The sequence below is a fragment of the Gossypium hirsutum genome, chromosome A04 (genome assembly GCF_007990345.1).
Source record: "Gossypium hirsutum isolate 1008001.06 chromosome A04, Gossypium_hirsutum_v2.1, whole genome shotgun sequence".
Taxonomy (NCBI): Eukaryota; Viridiplantae; Streptophyta; class Magnoliopsida; order Malvales; family Malvaceae; genus Gossypium; species Gossypium hirsutum.
This window is the reverse complement of record NC_053427.1, coordinates 82,993,111-83,010,475: the sequence shown is the minus strand read 5'-3', so window position 1 is coordinate 83,010,475 and position 17,365 is coordinate 82,993,111. Positions and strand designations below refer to the sequence as shown.

General features: G+C 30.9%; 1 protein-coding gene across 1 annotated transcript; it reads left to right on the top strand.

Annotated features, from left to right (window-relative positions):
• Window positions 1–12,930: 12,930 nt before the first annotated feature.
• LOC121228224 (glutamine synthetase nodule isozyme) lies at window positions 12,931–17,095 on the top strand. Its single transcript, XM_041111544.1, has 13 exons — window positions 12,931–13,233; window positions 13,336–13,375; window positions 13,470–13,573; window positions 13,734–13,782; window positions 13,925–14,031; window positions 15,441–15,528; window positions 15,636–15,764; window positions 15,873–15,947; window positions 16,041–16,094; window positions 16,196–16,233; window positions 16,319–16,478; window positions 16,560–16,620; window positions 16,753–17,095. The coding sequence occupies exons 1-13, from the start codon at window positions 13,160–13,162 to the stop codon at window positions 16,842–16,844; spliced, it is 1,071 nt and encodes a 356-aa protein (XP_040967478.1). The 5' UTR covers window positions 12,931–13,159; the 3' UTR covers window positions 16,845–17,095.
• Window positions 17,096–17,365: the final 270 nt, after the last annotated feature.

Genomic DNA, 17,365 nt, shown 5'->3' with positions numbered 1-17,365 from the left:
TTGTTTCTTATCTACATTATTATTACTATTATTATTGGCATTATTTTGAATATATCATATATTCTAAATCATTATCAATTTTAAAAATTTTGCATATATGTTATTTCTTCTGAATCATCATACGTAATATTCATTTTAAATTTTTATATGTATCTTTGTACTCTAAATTATTATGTATATATATATGCATACTTTTTTAAATGATTTTCATACAATGTTTTGTCTCAAAATTTTCTTTTCATCCCATTTATTCTAAATATCTTATACATTATGTATGATAAACCATCTTGCATATTTTAAGTTTTCTTTTACATGTTCTTTCATTATACTATTTTATATGTAAACAATTTTAAATTCTGTTATTATTTATTACAAACATTTTATCATTATTTACCTTAAGACTTCATATATTACTTATATTAAATTTTTTCACATACTTCTTATACGTTATGTATTTCGGAAGATTATTTTTACATTATTTATTTTAAATTTTTTATATACATGATTTATTTTAAATCTTTATGTATATTCTATTTTAGAGTTTTATATGAATTACTTGGTTTAAATTATTTTTTATGTTATTTACTTTAAAATTCTTTACATTTTTCACCACTTTGAATTATATATATACATGTATATTCCTTTTGTTCCAAATTCCATTGCAAAATCGGTTAAATTATGTTTGGGTTTTAGATGACTGCACTTTCATTATATTTTGTCTTATTTGTTCGTTTATTATACCCTTATATGTTTTATGTTTCAAGTTCAACACTTTACCTGTTATTGTTATTTATTCATTTACCATATTGTTTTATTTGTCTTTTCATTATTTATGTTATTTATATATTATTTCTATTGCGAAATGTGTATGCTCAATACCATGTACGCTTACCCTGTTTACCCATTCATCGAGTGGCCCATATGTTTAAAACATATATTGATTTGTAAAGTCTTGTCATCCCAACGGCGTCCAAACATTTTGATATTATGACTTTTATGGTGTATATTCGTTTCATTATTTGGATTATTCTTCGCGATTTGTTTCTAACGTATACCTCTTAAATATTTCATTAAAATTTTTAGGACCAAATTTAAAACAAAAGAAATTTTGAAAATAAGGCAATGTTTCGCGTTTTGGAACACCGAGGAATTGTGCCCTAACTTACGGGGTTTCGATTCTCTCATTGATTCTAAATAGCCAAATATCCTCTCGAGTTTTAAAACACATGAAATTTCAATTAAAATTAAAGATAAACTTGCGCTCGGAAGTTCAAGGTATCGCGTTCTAACTTACGGGATGTGATTCTCCGATGTCTCGAGACAAGGAAATCTTTAGCAATCGTTTTGATCCAATTCAAGCACTTTTAAACTCAACATTCATAAAAAAGGGATCGTATTTCAAAATTTATTTTAAATCTTTTCAATTTTTGATATTAAGACATTAATTTAATCAATTAGGTACCAATTTTGGGCGTTACGAGGGTGCTAATCCTTCCTCGTACGTAACCGACTCCCGAACCCGTTTTCTCAAATTTCGTAGATCAAAATGTCGTTTTAGTAAACTAAAATGTTTTATTAAAACAAGGGTGATCTGATCACACCCAATAAAAATCGATGGCGACTCCCGTTTTAATTTTCATTTTAAAATAATGTTGATTCCCGTTTTCAAAAAAATGGTTTCGACAGTTTTATTCACTTCAAAATTTTTCATATATTATTTCGTTTTATTCTTTTGTGATTATTAATGTTGATATCTTAAAATAGTGTATTATGTGAACATGTCCATTTTGTGCTCTAGAAATTATTTGTTAATATATTGTTGACATTCATTGACCTAGCATTTAATTCATGTATTATTATTTTGTGCTCTATATTCCCTCTTGTTTCATTTCGTTTAAATCATGTTGCACATTAACCTCAAAAGTATTTATCCAAATATGGATCGTTTTATTCCAAACAAAATAAACGCACATTGCTAAATGTCGCATTCGTTTTTATTCAAAGTAAGGCAATATTTCGCGTTTTGGGAATTCAAGAAATCGTACCCTAACTTATTGGGTTTCGATTTTCTTGTTAAACCTAAAAAGCCAAATATCCTTTTAGATTTCAAAATACACAAATTTTCGATAAAGATTAAAGGCAAACTTGCTATCGAAGATTTGAGCATCGCGTCCTAACTTACGGGATGTGACACCTTACTATCTCAGGACGAGTAAGTCTTTGATGCTCGCTTCAACATAATTCAAGCATTTTAAAATTAGAATTCATAAAAAGAGATCGTATTTTAAAATTTATTTTAAAATCTTTTCAACTTTCGACATTAAGACGTTAATCGATTAGGTACCAATTTTGGGCGTGACGAAGGTGCTAATCCTTCCTCTCACGTAACCGACTCCCGAACCCGTTTTCTCAATTTTCGTAGACCAAAATCAGTTGTTTTAATAAATCAAATATTTTATCAAAACGACCAAATTTCTAGGTGATCCGATCACACTTAAATAAAAAGGATTGGTGGCGACTCCATTTCCGTTTTTTAAAGTCGATCCCTATTTTCAAAAAAATGGTTTCGACAACGTACATATGAAGTTGGGCTCAAAAAATTCTATAGTTACAAATGTTACAAGTCTTTTAATCACAGAAAAATGCATGTTCACTTTTCGATTGCTATTTCTATGGAATATCAACATGCGTACCATTTTTTCTAGCATAGGCTTTCATCAAGCCGCTTTATAACTCAAATTTCACCTAGGAGAACTATTGTTATACTAATTAATAATAAAAAACCAATGTTCATATGTATATAATCCTAATAGCCCAAGATATTAGTTAGGGACAGATGGCAACAAATTAGACACAAAATTATAGCCCTCAACTTTTTAATAATAGGACGAATAAAGCCTAGCTATTTATCCCATATGTTGTATTTGTACTAGACAATTGACAAAAGGATAAGAAAATATGTCAATCATGAGGGCTTTTGGACATAAAGTTAATTATAGAAAAAAGTTTATTTAAGGTAAACTTGAAGTTCAAAAATAACTTTTCCCCTTTAGGTTTTATGTAGATTCGGTGAAGAAAAAGAAAATAAAGATGATAACATGCACTAAGTTACCTTTAGATAATTGGATTAAACTTAATTAATCAAAATTAATTAATTAAACTTTAATTAACCAAAGTTAGTGGAAATTAACATCATTCTCCATTATTTGATGAAGCAAAATGGTTTAATTACCATTTTGAAAACATATTTCTATTTAAAAATATGTAGTGATAAGAATTTTACAATTTAGTAATTGTACCTATATTAAACAATTAAAAGATAAAATTGAAGGATTAAAATTTAATATTCTTTTGTACCAACTTACGGACTTGGTTTACAAAAATGGGATTTTGAAATCGCCTTTTTCGGCACCACTGAAAATCAAGTTGTTACAACATTTATTCAACAAGTTATGATGAATAGATTTGCCTTTTCTTCTTTAAATTGTGTAAGGTGTTGCAAAATTTAATAGGATTAAAGTCAATAAGGAAGACGTATGTAGTTGAGCAAGTAACAATGTTCTTACTTATTATTACTCGTCACCTTAAAAATTGAGTTATCAAACACCATTTTAATAGGTTTGGGAAAACTATTAGGTCATTGAATAATGTATTAAATGCAGTGACATGCTTACAAGGTGTGTTATTTAAAAAGCAGAGTCAATTCTAGTTAATTCTACAAACCTAAGATGAAAATGGTTTAAGGTATAATAATGTTCATATATAATGTTTAGAAAAACTTAATTTAGGTTCAATAGAGTATCCTAGATTTACATTTTGCTTTATTTTTAAAATTGTTTAGGTGCTTTAGATGGAACTTATATCAGGATTAGGGTTTCTTTAGTTAAAAAATCTAGATACTGAACTCAAAAAGGTAACATAGCAACAAATATTTTAGGTGTTTGTACACCTAATATGCAATTTGTTTATGTCCTTCCTGGTTGGGAAGGTTCTTTTGCTAATGGTCAAATTCTTCAATATGCTATCATTAGGAGACACAGACTTAAAGTTTCTCATGGTATATGCATGAAAGAATTTAAATTACTTTTGTAAAATCATTCTAATATCATAACATAAGAGATTGATAAATAAATTTTTTAATATAGGTTGTTATTACCTAGTTGATTCTAAATACGCAAATTATGAGAGATTTATTGCACCTTTTAGAGGTCAAAGGTATCATTTGCATGAATCGTGCCAAGGTTACCAACCAAGTACTTCAGAAAAAATTTTCAATATGAAACTTGTAGCAGCGCATAATGTTATTGAAAAGATGTTTTGGATTATTAAAACTTAGATGGGGTATACTTATAAGTCTATCACTTTATCCTGTGAGGGTACATGATCAAATCATTAATTCTTGTTGCTTGCTTCATAACTTTATTCGAATTGAAATGAGTTGTGATTCTATTGAAGTTGGTTTAAGAGAAGGTTTAACCAGTAACATAATAGAGGATGATGATCCTAATGTAATCAATGCTCAGATAACTAATGCATGGACAAATTAGAGGATAAAACTAAAAAATCAAATGTTCATTGAATGATACACATCTAGAAATTAATTGGACTTGATAGAAATAGCAAATCAAATGTTTAATGAATGATAAACACCTAGAAATTAATTGGACTTAAAGTTTTATTTATACAAACTTATCTTATTGTACTTTGCTTTGATTTATTTTATAGTTTATGAGTTTGGTGTTATACTGCTATCATGTTAGTTCTGCATTGTACTAGACTTGTGTATTACAACTATATTAAACAATTTTGATTATAATTGTAGCAATTATAAAGAGTATTTTCAAAATAAAATCATATTGTTTTATCAAATAGTTATGATTGGTTTTCTTTATTAAATGATATTTGCAATTTTATTTAAAAGTATGTCAAGTTTTTCACAATCGACGATAACTTTTTTTGAAAACTCTAGAGGAACCAAAAGGAAATGGGTTCCGGAAGGAGATGTTGTGTTAATTTCATGTATGGTAGACTTGCACAATGTTAAGACTTTTAATATATATATATACACACAGCATTCAATGCTAGTAACTTAGGTGAATTAGAAAAAATGGTGCCGAAACTTTTACCTCATGCAAAGTTGAATGCTAAACGGAATCTTGAATCAAGGATTAGGACATTGAAAAATGATTGGGAAATCATTTATGATATGCTTAGTGGAAAAGATGGTAGTGCCTCTGGTTGGGATGAGCACAAACAGATGGTTGTTGTTGAAGATGTTATGCTGGATTCATATATAAGTGTAACATTTATTTAGTATTTCTTTCCATGTTTTGACTTATATCTTTATAGCATATATTACTAACGAATCTATGTCATAGTAGTGTTATAAAGAAGTTGAGCAATTCAGAATCTTAAATTTCCTTTATTACGAGCAGCTTACTGCCATATATGCAAATGATCAAGCCACTAGGAAATATGATCAAACAATTTCTGACCTAGTTGAAGAATTACTAGCTAAGAATGATGCTAATGAAAGGATTCATGAAGAAGGAAGCAATGACAATTGATGTGAAGTAGATGTTTCATTAGATAAGATGGATGTCTCAGCTACACAATCACAACTATCTAATTCAAACATAGTTGATTCTACATTTTCTAAGAAGAAAAGAAAGAGTTCTAAGGTAAGTGAACCAATTTCTTCTAATTCACTTATCGATGTTGCCACATTGTTGAAGGATAATATTAGGCAAGTTGGCTTTGAATTAAGTAGGAGCATTGGCTCTAAAATGCTCATACAAGAAAAGGTCCAAAATTTGTATATGGCTTTAGGTGAAAGAGAAGGTTTAATAGAAGATGAACGCAATTTGTGTTAAGCGAAATTCCTGATCATCTAATGCAAATGCTCATTTTCTTAAGTCTACCACCTCCTATGTGATTATATTAGGTAAGAAGATCCATTTCTACCCATTAAAAATTATGTTTGTGGTGGTGGATTAATATAACTTTTTTATCTATATAATCTTAAGATGAGACTATCACATGATAATATGTTATAAACGGTGATCACTTTTTGCATGTGATAATTATGAACCATTGGTTATGGAATAGAAACATGCCATATTACATCGTAACTTTTTTATATTTGCAACTATAACTTTAGATGGCTAGTTATAATTCCTATTTTTATATGTGAAAATTGTATTTTCTTGCATCCATTTTCAAGTATTTGTTTTATTATGTTATATGTGTTATTATGTGGATTTTGGTGCTATATGAATTAACTACTTGTTATTGTGTATCTATCAATTTAGAAATTTAACTATATGAATATGTTATCATGGTGTCAGTTCATTTCACCTTTGCATTTATTGCACTATGATGTTTTATTCATTTTTATGCACCATCGTTGCTAAATTTTTTGGTAATGTTAGACTTTACCAACTTGAGATGGTAGTATAGATTTATATAATAAGAAAATGATGTCAAATTAATTGGATTCCATTATGATAAAAGCACATATCATATTTTTCTTTTGCCATTTTTGTATCACAATTCATATTACAGACGAAAACTTAACTTTTGATATTATTTCTCATACTATTTTCTTTAAGAAAAAATTCATATCATTTTGGTTAATCTAATGTCATGTTTCCTGAAATACAATCTAAACTATTAAGTTTGATAATAAATAAATTAATTAATCTATTAAAACTTTTTTCATTGTTGTTACATTTTTCGATTTTACCAAAAACATATTAGGAAAATATTGATAATTTTAATATTTTATTATTTTAGATATTTTATATTTTATATTTTATAAAAAAAACTACTAAAGGGTATATTGACCATTTGATCATTTTAATATTTTTGGGATATTTTGTATTTTTATAAAATTATAGGTTATGCTGATCATTTTGTCCTTCTAATATTTTTGGGGATTTTATTTATTTTTTTAAAAAAATTGTTAAATAGTATATTGGTCATTTAGTATTTTTTTATGCTATTATCTTATCTATTTCTTTGAACAAAGCATAATAACAGTGCATTTGGCTTACTAGAATGGAATAGAATAAGAATGTAATAGTTATGCGGTTGGAATGGAATAGAGACGTAATAGGTATTACGTTGTTTGGTTGCTTGAATGGAATGCACTTGAAATAGTATTCCATTGTTTGGTTGGTTAGAAACATGATATGGAATAGATCTGAAAAAGACTATTTTACCCTTGTTACAAAGATTAATTTATTATTGTTTTAATTTATTAAATAAAATATTGTTTTAATTTACCGTCCTTGTAACACCCTTAACCCATATCCGTCGCCATAAAAGGGTTTCGGAGCATTACTAGAATTTACAAATCATTTAACAAAAATTTCACTTTATATATTTTTCAACATTGATATACTTATTTTCTCGACATGTCACACTTGAGTTTAATACTCGTCGTAACTTACATAATTTCCTTGTATCAACATATTAAAGATAATCATATATGAACATATCATTCTCTTACCGTTTCTTCATAAACATATATCATTCATTTCATTATATCAATATTTCATGTACCATAATTTCCATGTATTTCATGTATATTTATTTTGCTAATAGTTCATATCGAACTTAACATTAATCAGATTCCATGTACATATACTTTCCACACTGTAATATCCCGAATTAGGGCCTAATCGGAATAGTGGTTTCGTGACCACAAATCCGAGATAGAAATAATTATTTTATAATTATTTTGAGGTTTATGATATGATTGCATGATTGTGTGAAAATTTCGTGATGAAATTCTATGCCTAAAGTGCTTAAATTGAAAGTAGGGACTAAATCGAATAAGTTGCAAAACTTGCATTCTAGAAGTTTTTAGTATGAAATTGTTTTGGAATATTAATGAGGAGGTCTTAAATAGCAATTTGACCAATTTTAAGTTCATGGACAAAATTAGGACATGGAAGGAATTTTTGGAAAGTTTAGTAGTAAGGGTATTTTGGTCATTTAGTTATTAAAATGAATTAAAAACAAAATTAAAAGCCAATTTTTGTCCATCTTCTTCATTAGGCCGAAATTTCAAGGGTTCTCCATAGCTAGGGTTTGTTTCAAGCTTCCAAGCTCCATAGTAAGTGATTCCAAGCCCCGTTTTTAATGATTTTTACGTTTTTGAGATCCCGGTAGCTCGATTAAGCTTATGCTAACAATAATTCAACTTAGGGTTCATATTTGGAAAAATACCCATAGGTGAAATTTGTGTATTTTGATGTTTTATGATAGAATATGGGGTTTTAAATTATGTTAGACAACTTGTGCTACTCGGTTTTGAGTGAAAACGAGTAAAAGAGCTTAATCGGTAAAAAATACCTAATAGTCATAAGTACATGTTGGAGTGAGAATTTGATGTTGCCATAAAAGAGAAAAGTGATCAGCATGTTGTAAAACATAAGAATAAGGAATAAAGTTTAATCCCGAGCCTAAGGGCAAAAATGTAAATATGCAAAAGTTTAGGGGTAAAATTGTAATTTTGCCAAAATTTGAGTTAAGGATTAATTTGATAATGTGAGTATTAAATAAGCTAAATGTGTTATTTTAGATCAAGAAAGACGTGGAATCGACCTCAATCGAGGAAAAGAAAAGATTGTGGACTAAATTGCAAAATCTTTGTATTTTGGTACCAAGGTAAGTTCATGTGTAAATAATGTAGCATAATGGTTATTTTTAAGTTATTGATGTTAATTATATGTTATGCTAAATTTTATTATGAAATGTATGCTTTGTGGTTAATTTCAAATAATATGTAAATTATGTGAACTACTTGTTAAATATAATTGTTACCGAGTATTGATTTCGGCATTCTACGGAAGACGGCAAGGATAAGTGTTCGAGGAAAAAGCCCGTTTGAACCTTAGGAATAGATTAGGATACAAGTGACATGTCACTAGGATGGTTGAGCATCCGAACTCGTTGAGTTGAGTCCGAGTTCACTTATGGATGCGAATGTCCGAACTCGTTGAGTTGAGTCCGAGTTCGTGAGATGTAACTAGGCATCCGAACTTGTTGAGTTGAGCCCGAGTTCACTTATGGATGCGAACGCCCGAGCTCGTTGAGTTGAGTCCGAGTTCGCTTATGGGCGGGTTACATGATTGCTTGATTGAATATGTGGCACTTATATGCAAATTATCCATGTATCCGAATTATATTCCGATGTGTTCAACAGGTAAAGTTCTACTCAATGGAGGAATATTCGAGATGTAAAGAGAAGTATTGGTGAGTGATGTGAAATGGTTATTTTGGACAGGTATGTATTTAACCCTCGGGTTGAGTATTGATACAACCACGATAAGGTAATAAGATGATGAAAAATGATTAAAAATGTGATATGTGTTTTAGTGATACATGCTAATGTTGATTGGTATGACTGTTTGTTATGTTACTTATTATTTGCATTTGAACTTACTAAGCATTTATGCTTACTCTCTCCTTCTTACTCATTGTAGTTTTGGACAAGCCAGCTCAGGAGTCGGGATAGGTCGAAGGCTCAGTCACACTATCCGGAAGACTTTTGGTAAATGGCTTGTAAATTTAAGTATGGCATGTATAGCAATATACCTATTTTGTGTAAATGATCTTATGGTATGGTTGTGGAATGGTTGAGGAAATGCTTGATAATGATAAATTATGAAAATGGTTAGTGTAGATTATGTTTGATGTTAAGGAAAACTATTAAGATACTTAGTGCATAAAAACTCATAAAAAGGATGAAATTTGCCATAAACAGAATACTGCAGCAACATTGATGCGAGTTTGAAAATTTATTAAAAATCATAGCAATTGAATTTGGTGATGGAATACATATCAAATTGAAGCTTATTATGTCTAGTTTCACATGAAACAAATGAAACAGGTAAAGGAATTATATGTTAGAAGATATTTGAATTTTAGTGAAACAGGGTCATAGCAGTTTTTGAATCCCCTGTTCCAACTTTAGAAATTCATTATAAATTATAAAGATATAATTAGATGGTATATTTTATATCCTCAGAATCCTTATTGAGTCTAGTTTTAGTAGAAACAAATCTCATAGTCATATGAATCTTGTACAGAGAGAAATGTGGTTCGTAGTAAACAGAGGTCAGACCAGTCGGGTCCTGAAACAGGGGTAACTTTAACTAATAAACTTTACTAATTGGCCCAACCAAAAATTCTAGAAAAAATTTAGTAGATAGGTATATGAGTCTAGATTCAGGAAAAATTTACGGATCTTGATTTTGAGTTTTGTAACTCAAGATATGATTTTTCTTGTGACTGTGACGCAAGTAGCTTAAAAGCTGTGAATGTAGAAACAATAATCCAAAGTTCTAAATATGTTAAATTAAGCTTAGTAACACCTCATACTCGACTCCGGCGACGGTCTCGGGCTTGGGGGCGTTACACACACCATGTGTCCATATAACATGTACAAATCATTATATATATTTCAGGCATATACGGGTAATAATTCATTTCGTACTCATATTGTTTCATATTAGAATTTTACCCATTAAATCAATTAAAGTATCGATGATTACACGGGTAGTACATTCAAGTCTGAAACCTCAATTTATGCCCACCCATTTCCCCAAATTGCCATTTGCAATCTTTAAACCCCTTTCCACTCAAAGCTTTATCTCCACCTCATCTTTTCATTCTTTTATTAGCTTGTTCTAAAAGCCCATCAAAACCAAAAAAACCCTTCCTTCCACTCTCTTCTCTACAACCTATTTTCCTTCTCTTCAAAAAAAAATGTCGCCATTAATGTCTCTGCAACTTCCTCAGTTGCTTCACCGTTGCGTCTCTTCACTTTCTCCCTTTCAACCCTATGCTTTTTTTCTCTGAAACCTCAATTTATGCCCACCCATTTCCCCAAATTACCATTTGTGATCTTTAAACTCTTTTCCACTCAAAACCATAATCTTTAAACCCTAGATTCGATTGCTTTCTCTCTTTCGGCTGAACTCCTCAAGGACCCTTCTTTAGATCCTCTCGCTATCACCCCTAGATTTTAACTTCACTTTTCTTACATCAAACCAACCCTTCTATTAATCTCTAAAACCTTCAATCTCTCTCTTGAAGCTGGCCAAACTAATTTAGGGTTTAACAATTTAGTTTCAATGTCTATTTCTTCTTGATTTTTCTGCCATGGCTATAATCCATAAATTGAAATTATGGTTAATACAATGTTTTTGGTTTGGGGTATTTTTGGGAAAAAAATTTGGTGGCTAACTGTGAGAGGTCGGAAAGGCTATTCTTTGGTGGTAGCCTTGAATGGCTATTCCGTGAGAGGCTGAACTAAGACCGTAATACCACCCCACTGTTTCACTCATTCAGTCAAAACAAACAATGGAATAGGGCTCTTACACTTAATAAGGCATGAATGGCATGCCAAACGTGTTGTAATACTATTACAACACTAATCCCATTCCACACAACCAAACTATTTTTATACTCATTCAATTCCATTAAAGTTCTATTCCATTCACACATTATAATATTCTATTACAGTGAATCAAACATATTGTGGTACTTAAACTTGACACCTTTTCTTAATTTGATACTTAAACTTCTTTTGTTTAGTTTGGTACATGAACTTGACACTTTTTTTTTTAATTTCACACTTGAGCTTGACACTTTTTTATAATTCGATACCTAATCTTTTTTGGGTCTAATTTAATACTTAAATTTATCAAACGTTATACAAATTACTCAAATATACTAATAGTGCTATTTTTTACGAGGTAGAAATAAACCTTCGTACTACCATTTGTTTGAATTGGATGCTAATTTTTTTTTGGTCAAACTAAGTATTTAAACCATAGTTTCTTAATCATTAGAAGCCCCAACTATTATCTCTCTTAGAAAAAGTCTAGCCAATCAGAAATTGACATATAATAAAGAAATATTTTTTAATTTGAGTTGAAATAAAGAAAAATAGTTAATTTCTAAATTAATAAAAACATGGTAATTAAAAAAAAAAAACCTTTCCTACCTCTCCCTTCTCGTACAAAACCAACCCCCGTTCCCTTTCTCTCGACTCTCTCTTGGCATCACCATCTTCAACGTCACCATTCCCCTCACAAATTCCTCTTTCCTTTCCATCGCAACAACCCTCATCATCCTCCCTAGGCAACCACCATAGATCCAATCATCCTCACAACTTCTCAAATATGTTCAGAATAAACCTTGAATATACAAAAACCATCTCAACTTATATTTCTTTAAGCAAAATTAGAGGTCAACAAATAAACAAAATAGCTAATAAAAATCACCCAAGCAATTAAAAAAATTGAGAAAACTGGTTGGCTGTGGAAAGTTGTAAAATTTCTAAAATATCCAATATTAAGTAATTGAAGTTAATTTTCTGATAAAATATGATTAGTGTTTTTTTTCTTCATGGTATATGTGTTTTTTGTATTATTTTATCGCGTGTTTGGCCCCTGTTTACCATTATTGCTACATAATATTAGTGGAAGTGAAGAAGGAAAGGAGATGATATCAAAAGAGGTCAATTTAGTCATTCTAAAATCGAGAACTAAATAAATAAAAAAACTCAAAATAACTGTTTAATGTATTAAGATTTTAATAATGAAAAGAAATTCCGTATTTATATTTTCCAACCATTTTTTATAAAAAAAATTGATTTGAGAAAATAAAGAAAAAGTTGAAGCCAATAATTGCACAAAAAGCACTAGGTATAAAATATATCATAAAAGAATAAAAAGTAATATATTTGATCACGTTTGTTTACGCAATATATATATTGCCAAATAAAATTTAAATATATTAAACATTAAAAGATAATTTTTTGGAAAATTAAAAGCAATTGTAAAGGAAATCTTAATTTCTCAAAAAAAGGAAAAAGGTGTAAAAATTGTTGGGTAATGGACTTTCGTGGCAGATGGCAGTCTCATTGGTTGTTTCAATTTATATGAAATTATATTTCCTCTTACACATTCCGTTTTCCTATATATTTTCCAGATTATAATTTTCCCACGAATATTTTTCCGACTTTTTTGTTTTCCTTTTGGCTATTTAAAAAGTCCACCAAACAAGTCTTTTCTTCACACCCACCTTCTCTCCCTCCGCTGTATCTTAGTTCTTGATTAATTAGCCAATCACAGCAGCCATGTCTCTCCTCAATGATCTCATCAACCTCAACCTCGGCGACGCCACTGAAAAGATCATAGCCGAATACATATGGTTAGCTGTTTCTCTCATCTTCTCCTTCTTCGTCTTCCTTTCCCGTATTACCGGAATGATTTTATTAATGTCTTTCTGAATGCTTCTTCGATTTTGTTTCAGGATCGGTGGATCTGGAATGGATCTGAGAAGCAAAGCAAGGGTACGATGCTGCGATTCACTTTTCAAACTTTCGTTTATTGAATATAGTACGTTCTATTTTTAAAACAAGAGTTCAATATTTGTTTCCGGTGCAGACTTTGCCTGGACCAGTGGCGGACCCTTCAAAACTCCCGAAGTGGAACTACGATGGTTCCAGTACCAATCAAGCACCTGGAGATGACAGTGAGGTCATTCTTTAGTAAGTTCCTTATTTCTTTTTTTTTTCTTTATTTTGGCTTTCGATCTAGATCACGACTTAGAAGGCAAAAAGAAAGTATACCCCGTGATTGTTTTTTTGATTTAAAGATTCAGTGTTTATGTCGTAATTAACTGTGTAAAATTTTTTTTGACTGAATCAGTCCTCAAGCTATATTCAAGGATCCATTTAGAAAAGGAAACAACATCTTGGTAATTAATTCTTACACGTTACTTCTTTCTCGTTGGTCCCCGTGATTTTAGTTATTTTGCTTTTATCCAATACCGAATGGAAAAGTCAAGGCTTAGCAGGGGGGGTAACTGTGTCTTTTTGTTAATAAATATTATATAATAGGTGATGTGCGATGCTTACACACCAGCCGGCGAACCCATTCCTACCAACAAGAGATTTAATGCGGCCAAGATCTTTAGCCACCCTGATGTTGTTGCTGAGGAGCCTTGGTAAATTTTTCCCCTTAGTTATTATTTTCAGGAGTCCTTTCAAAAAATTAGATATAAAGATGGTAATCCTAAATAAAAATCCAAGTTGGAATCTCTTCTACAGAGTTAGGTGATAATAGTATCGCTTCTATAAAAATATGAAAATGAAATCTTTTCATCTCATGCATTTTCTGAAACAGAGGAAGTGAATACCATATTTATTTGTAGGTATAATTCTCAAGTCTTTAAATTAAAAAACAAAAGCTTTTAAACTTAGTTGAACTGACCTTCTCTTTATTATAATGCCAATAAAACTAGAGCTGAATCTATAAAAAAATTAGTATAATCTCACATAATATCATCTAACATTGAATCCATAAAATATGTTCACTCGCCATTCCCAATCATGACGAGTTTGGTGGTCCTCGTCCTTGTGGGACTATTAAGTACATTGACCCACGAGGATTGGTGGCACTTAACTATACTTCAACGAATGAAATAAGTCACGATTAGAAAATTTTGATACTTTTATTCATACGCATTTATATATTAAATATTTATAAAATTTATGAAACTTAAGTCCATATTCTTTGATATATATGTTTTTTTTTCTATTTTTGTTGTGCACTATTTTAAAAGTTTAATACAAAAACATATTAAAAGGCACATGCTTTGTTATTTTGGCCAGGACAAAGCTAGCGCAGAAATAGCAAAATATAAAGTGGGCCAAAATTTAAATTATCAAATAGTGTCTGCTTCTGAATGTTATGTTATCACATGACACCATTCTTCATGTTGGAAAGGTTCCCCGTTTTGCCGGCTTTTCAGTTATATTTAAAGAATAAATGGAATATTAATAAAATTAAAAAAATCAATGCAAATAAAAGAGAGAGGGTAAGTTCCTTTGAGTTCAGTTATATTTTTTTGTTGAATTCAATAGAAAATAATTTTTATGATATATCAACGTAATCAGTGTAACCAAAATTGTGACAAAAGTGGCTGAAATAATAAATAAAAATATAACTACAAAAAAATTAAAATATTAAAAAATTGATTAGTTTTTAGTAGGTGGATTTGTTAGTTGAGTTGGTGTTCATCGACTGTCTTTCACCTAACTTTGGGTTGGGTTGGGTTAGGCAGTGTTAATGATGAAGTCAATGGTTCGAAGTCAGCTAACTCATTCTCTCTCTACTTTGGGTTGTTGAACAATTAAAAAGGGAAGAACAAAAAACACTAATAATGAAAGTGTTGCTTCTTCCTTTAGACTTGTAAAGAAGAAATATTATTATATGCAAGGAACAAGGACTTTCTTAGCTGTGACTCTGACAAGTTTTAATTGATTAGAATTTATTTATTCTCTATCATTTTCAGTTATTTTTATAATCATATTTTTGTTGGTTTATTGAAACTTGTACGTATTTTGAACTCAGGTATGGTATTGAGCAAGAGTACACTCTTCTTCAAAAGGATACTAAGTGGCCTCTTGGATGGCCTGTTGGAGGATTCCCTGGACCACAGGTTCCGTTACCAAACTGCATTTTCTGATTGATGTCATGTTTAATAACTAAATTTTAGATACTGCTGTAAAGCTATTTGTTTCTAAACCAAGTTTTATATCCATGCAGGGTCCGTACTACTGTGGTGTAGGTGCTGACAAGTCCTTTGGTAGGGACATCGTGGACTCCCACTACAAGGCTTGCCTTTATGCTGGCGTTAACATCAGTGGAATCAACGGTGAAGTTATGCCTGGTCAAGTGCGTTACAACGTTCATTGTTAAAAGGGTGTTTTTATTATTATTTTGATTCAGTTTTTTTTCCATGAAAAATCCATGGTTTATCTTGTATTGTGCTTGTCTGAACAGTGGGAATTCCAAGTTGGTCCATCTGTTGGAATATCTGCAGGTGATCAAATATGGATTGCACGATACATACTCGAGGTATGATTCATATACTTGAAGTGTATTTAATTAATGAGTTTACCTCTTAAGGATTGAAGTTGATCCATAACTTCTCTTTTCTTGTTTAAACAGCGAATCACTGAAATCGCAGGAGTTGTTCTTTCTTTTGATCCCAAACCCATTCCGGTTTGTTTTTACGCTACGTTTCCCATAAATTCGACATTACTTTATCTTTTACCCGTTTTTTCTTTAAACTTTTAATCTTTGCGTTTCATTTCCTTAACCAGGGTGACTGGAATGGTGCTGGTGCTCATACTAATTACAGGTAACATACTTAAATTATTCAGCATTGCACTTTTATTAAACGTATGTACGAAGAGCTAATTAGTTGAAATGAAACTTTCTCTCAGCACAAAGTCAATGAGAAATGATGGTGGCATCGATGTTATCAAGAAGGCGATTGAGAAGTTGGGTCTGCGCCACAAGGAGCATATTGCCGCCTACGGAGAGGGTAACGAGAGACGTCTAACTGGTCGTCATGAGACTGCAGATATCAACTCATTCTCATGGGTAAGTTAGCACTATTAGAACGGCATTGAATTCAATGTCCAACATATTGTGACTTTCTCGCTTGCAATGTCCAAACTCCAGGGTGTTGCAAACAGGGGAGCCTCCATCCGTGTTGGTCGTGACACTGAGAAGGATGGAAAAGGTAATCACTTTGCACTATTTTCACTAAGATACTGATTGATGCTTTAGTTTTAGAACAAAATTTGTTCATATAACAACAGGACTTTTCTTGTATTCTTTGAATGTAACATTGATGTTCCATGTAAATTGGCAGGCTACTTCGAAGACAGAAGGCCAGCATCAAACATGGATCCTTACGTTGTTACATCAATGATTGCCGAGACCACCATTCTCTGGAAGCCTTAAGAGGGGGTGGAAATTGAAGGTTGTGAAAGACGAGAAGGAAAAACCTATTCAGATTAATAACCCCCTCTCTCATCTTTCTTTGTTGGGCCAGTGGTTGAACTTGTATTTTATTGCTTTGGTTTGCTGGTTTGCAATTTAAATTGTGTGACTTCTTTTTAATCATTTTAGTTTAAAGTCTTATGCTGCTGCTGATATGTTCACATGAACGAATTTATCGTGTCTTAAATAAAATGGTTAGTTGATTGTTCGCACACGAACGAATTATGACAATGAGTGATATCGGTATCAATTATTCAAGGTTAAGAAAATGGGATAAAAAAGTTGGCTCAGTGAAGTCATCATGTTAAGAAAATGGAATGTTAAATAAAATCATATTTTGCTTGGGAAGGGTGAGGCAATTCCCAAGTTTATTAGGGGTCAAATTATGATGATGTTTGCGGTCTTACTATGTTTCTCTCGAGTTGTATAATCCAAATTTCGTTTGAGTTGATTTGAAAAGTTTGATGTGTAATTCATTTGTT

Coding starts and splice junctions, on each gene's coding strand:
- LOC121228224 (XM_041111544.1), top strand. CDS start 13,160: ATGTCTCTCCTCAATGATCTCATCAACCTCAACCTCGGCGACGCCACT. Junction 14,032..15,440: donor GTTGTTGCTGAGGAGCCTTG/GTAAATTTTTCC, acceptor TTTTGAACTCAG/GTATGGTATTGAGCAAGAGT. Junction 15,529..15,635: donor GAGGATTCCCTGGACCACAG/GTTCCGTTACCA, acceptor ATATCCATGCAG/GGTCCGTACTACTGTGGTGT.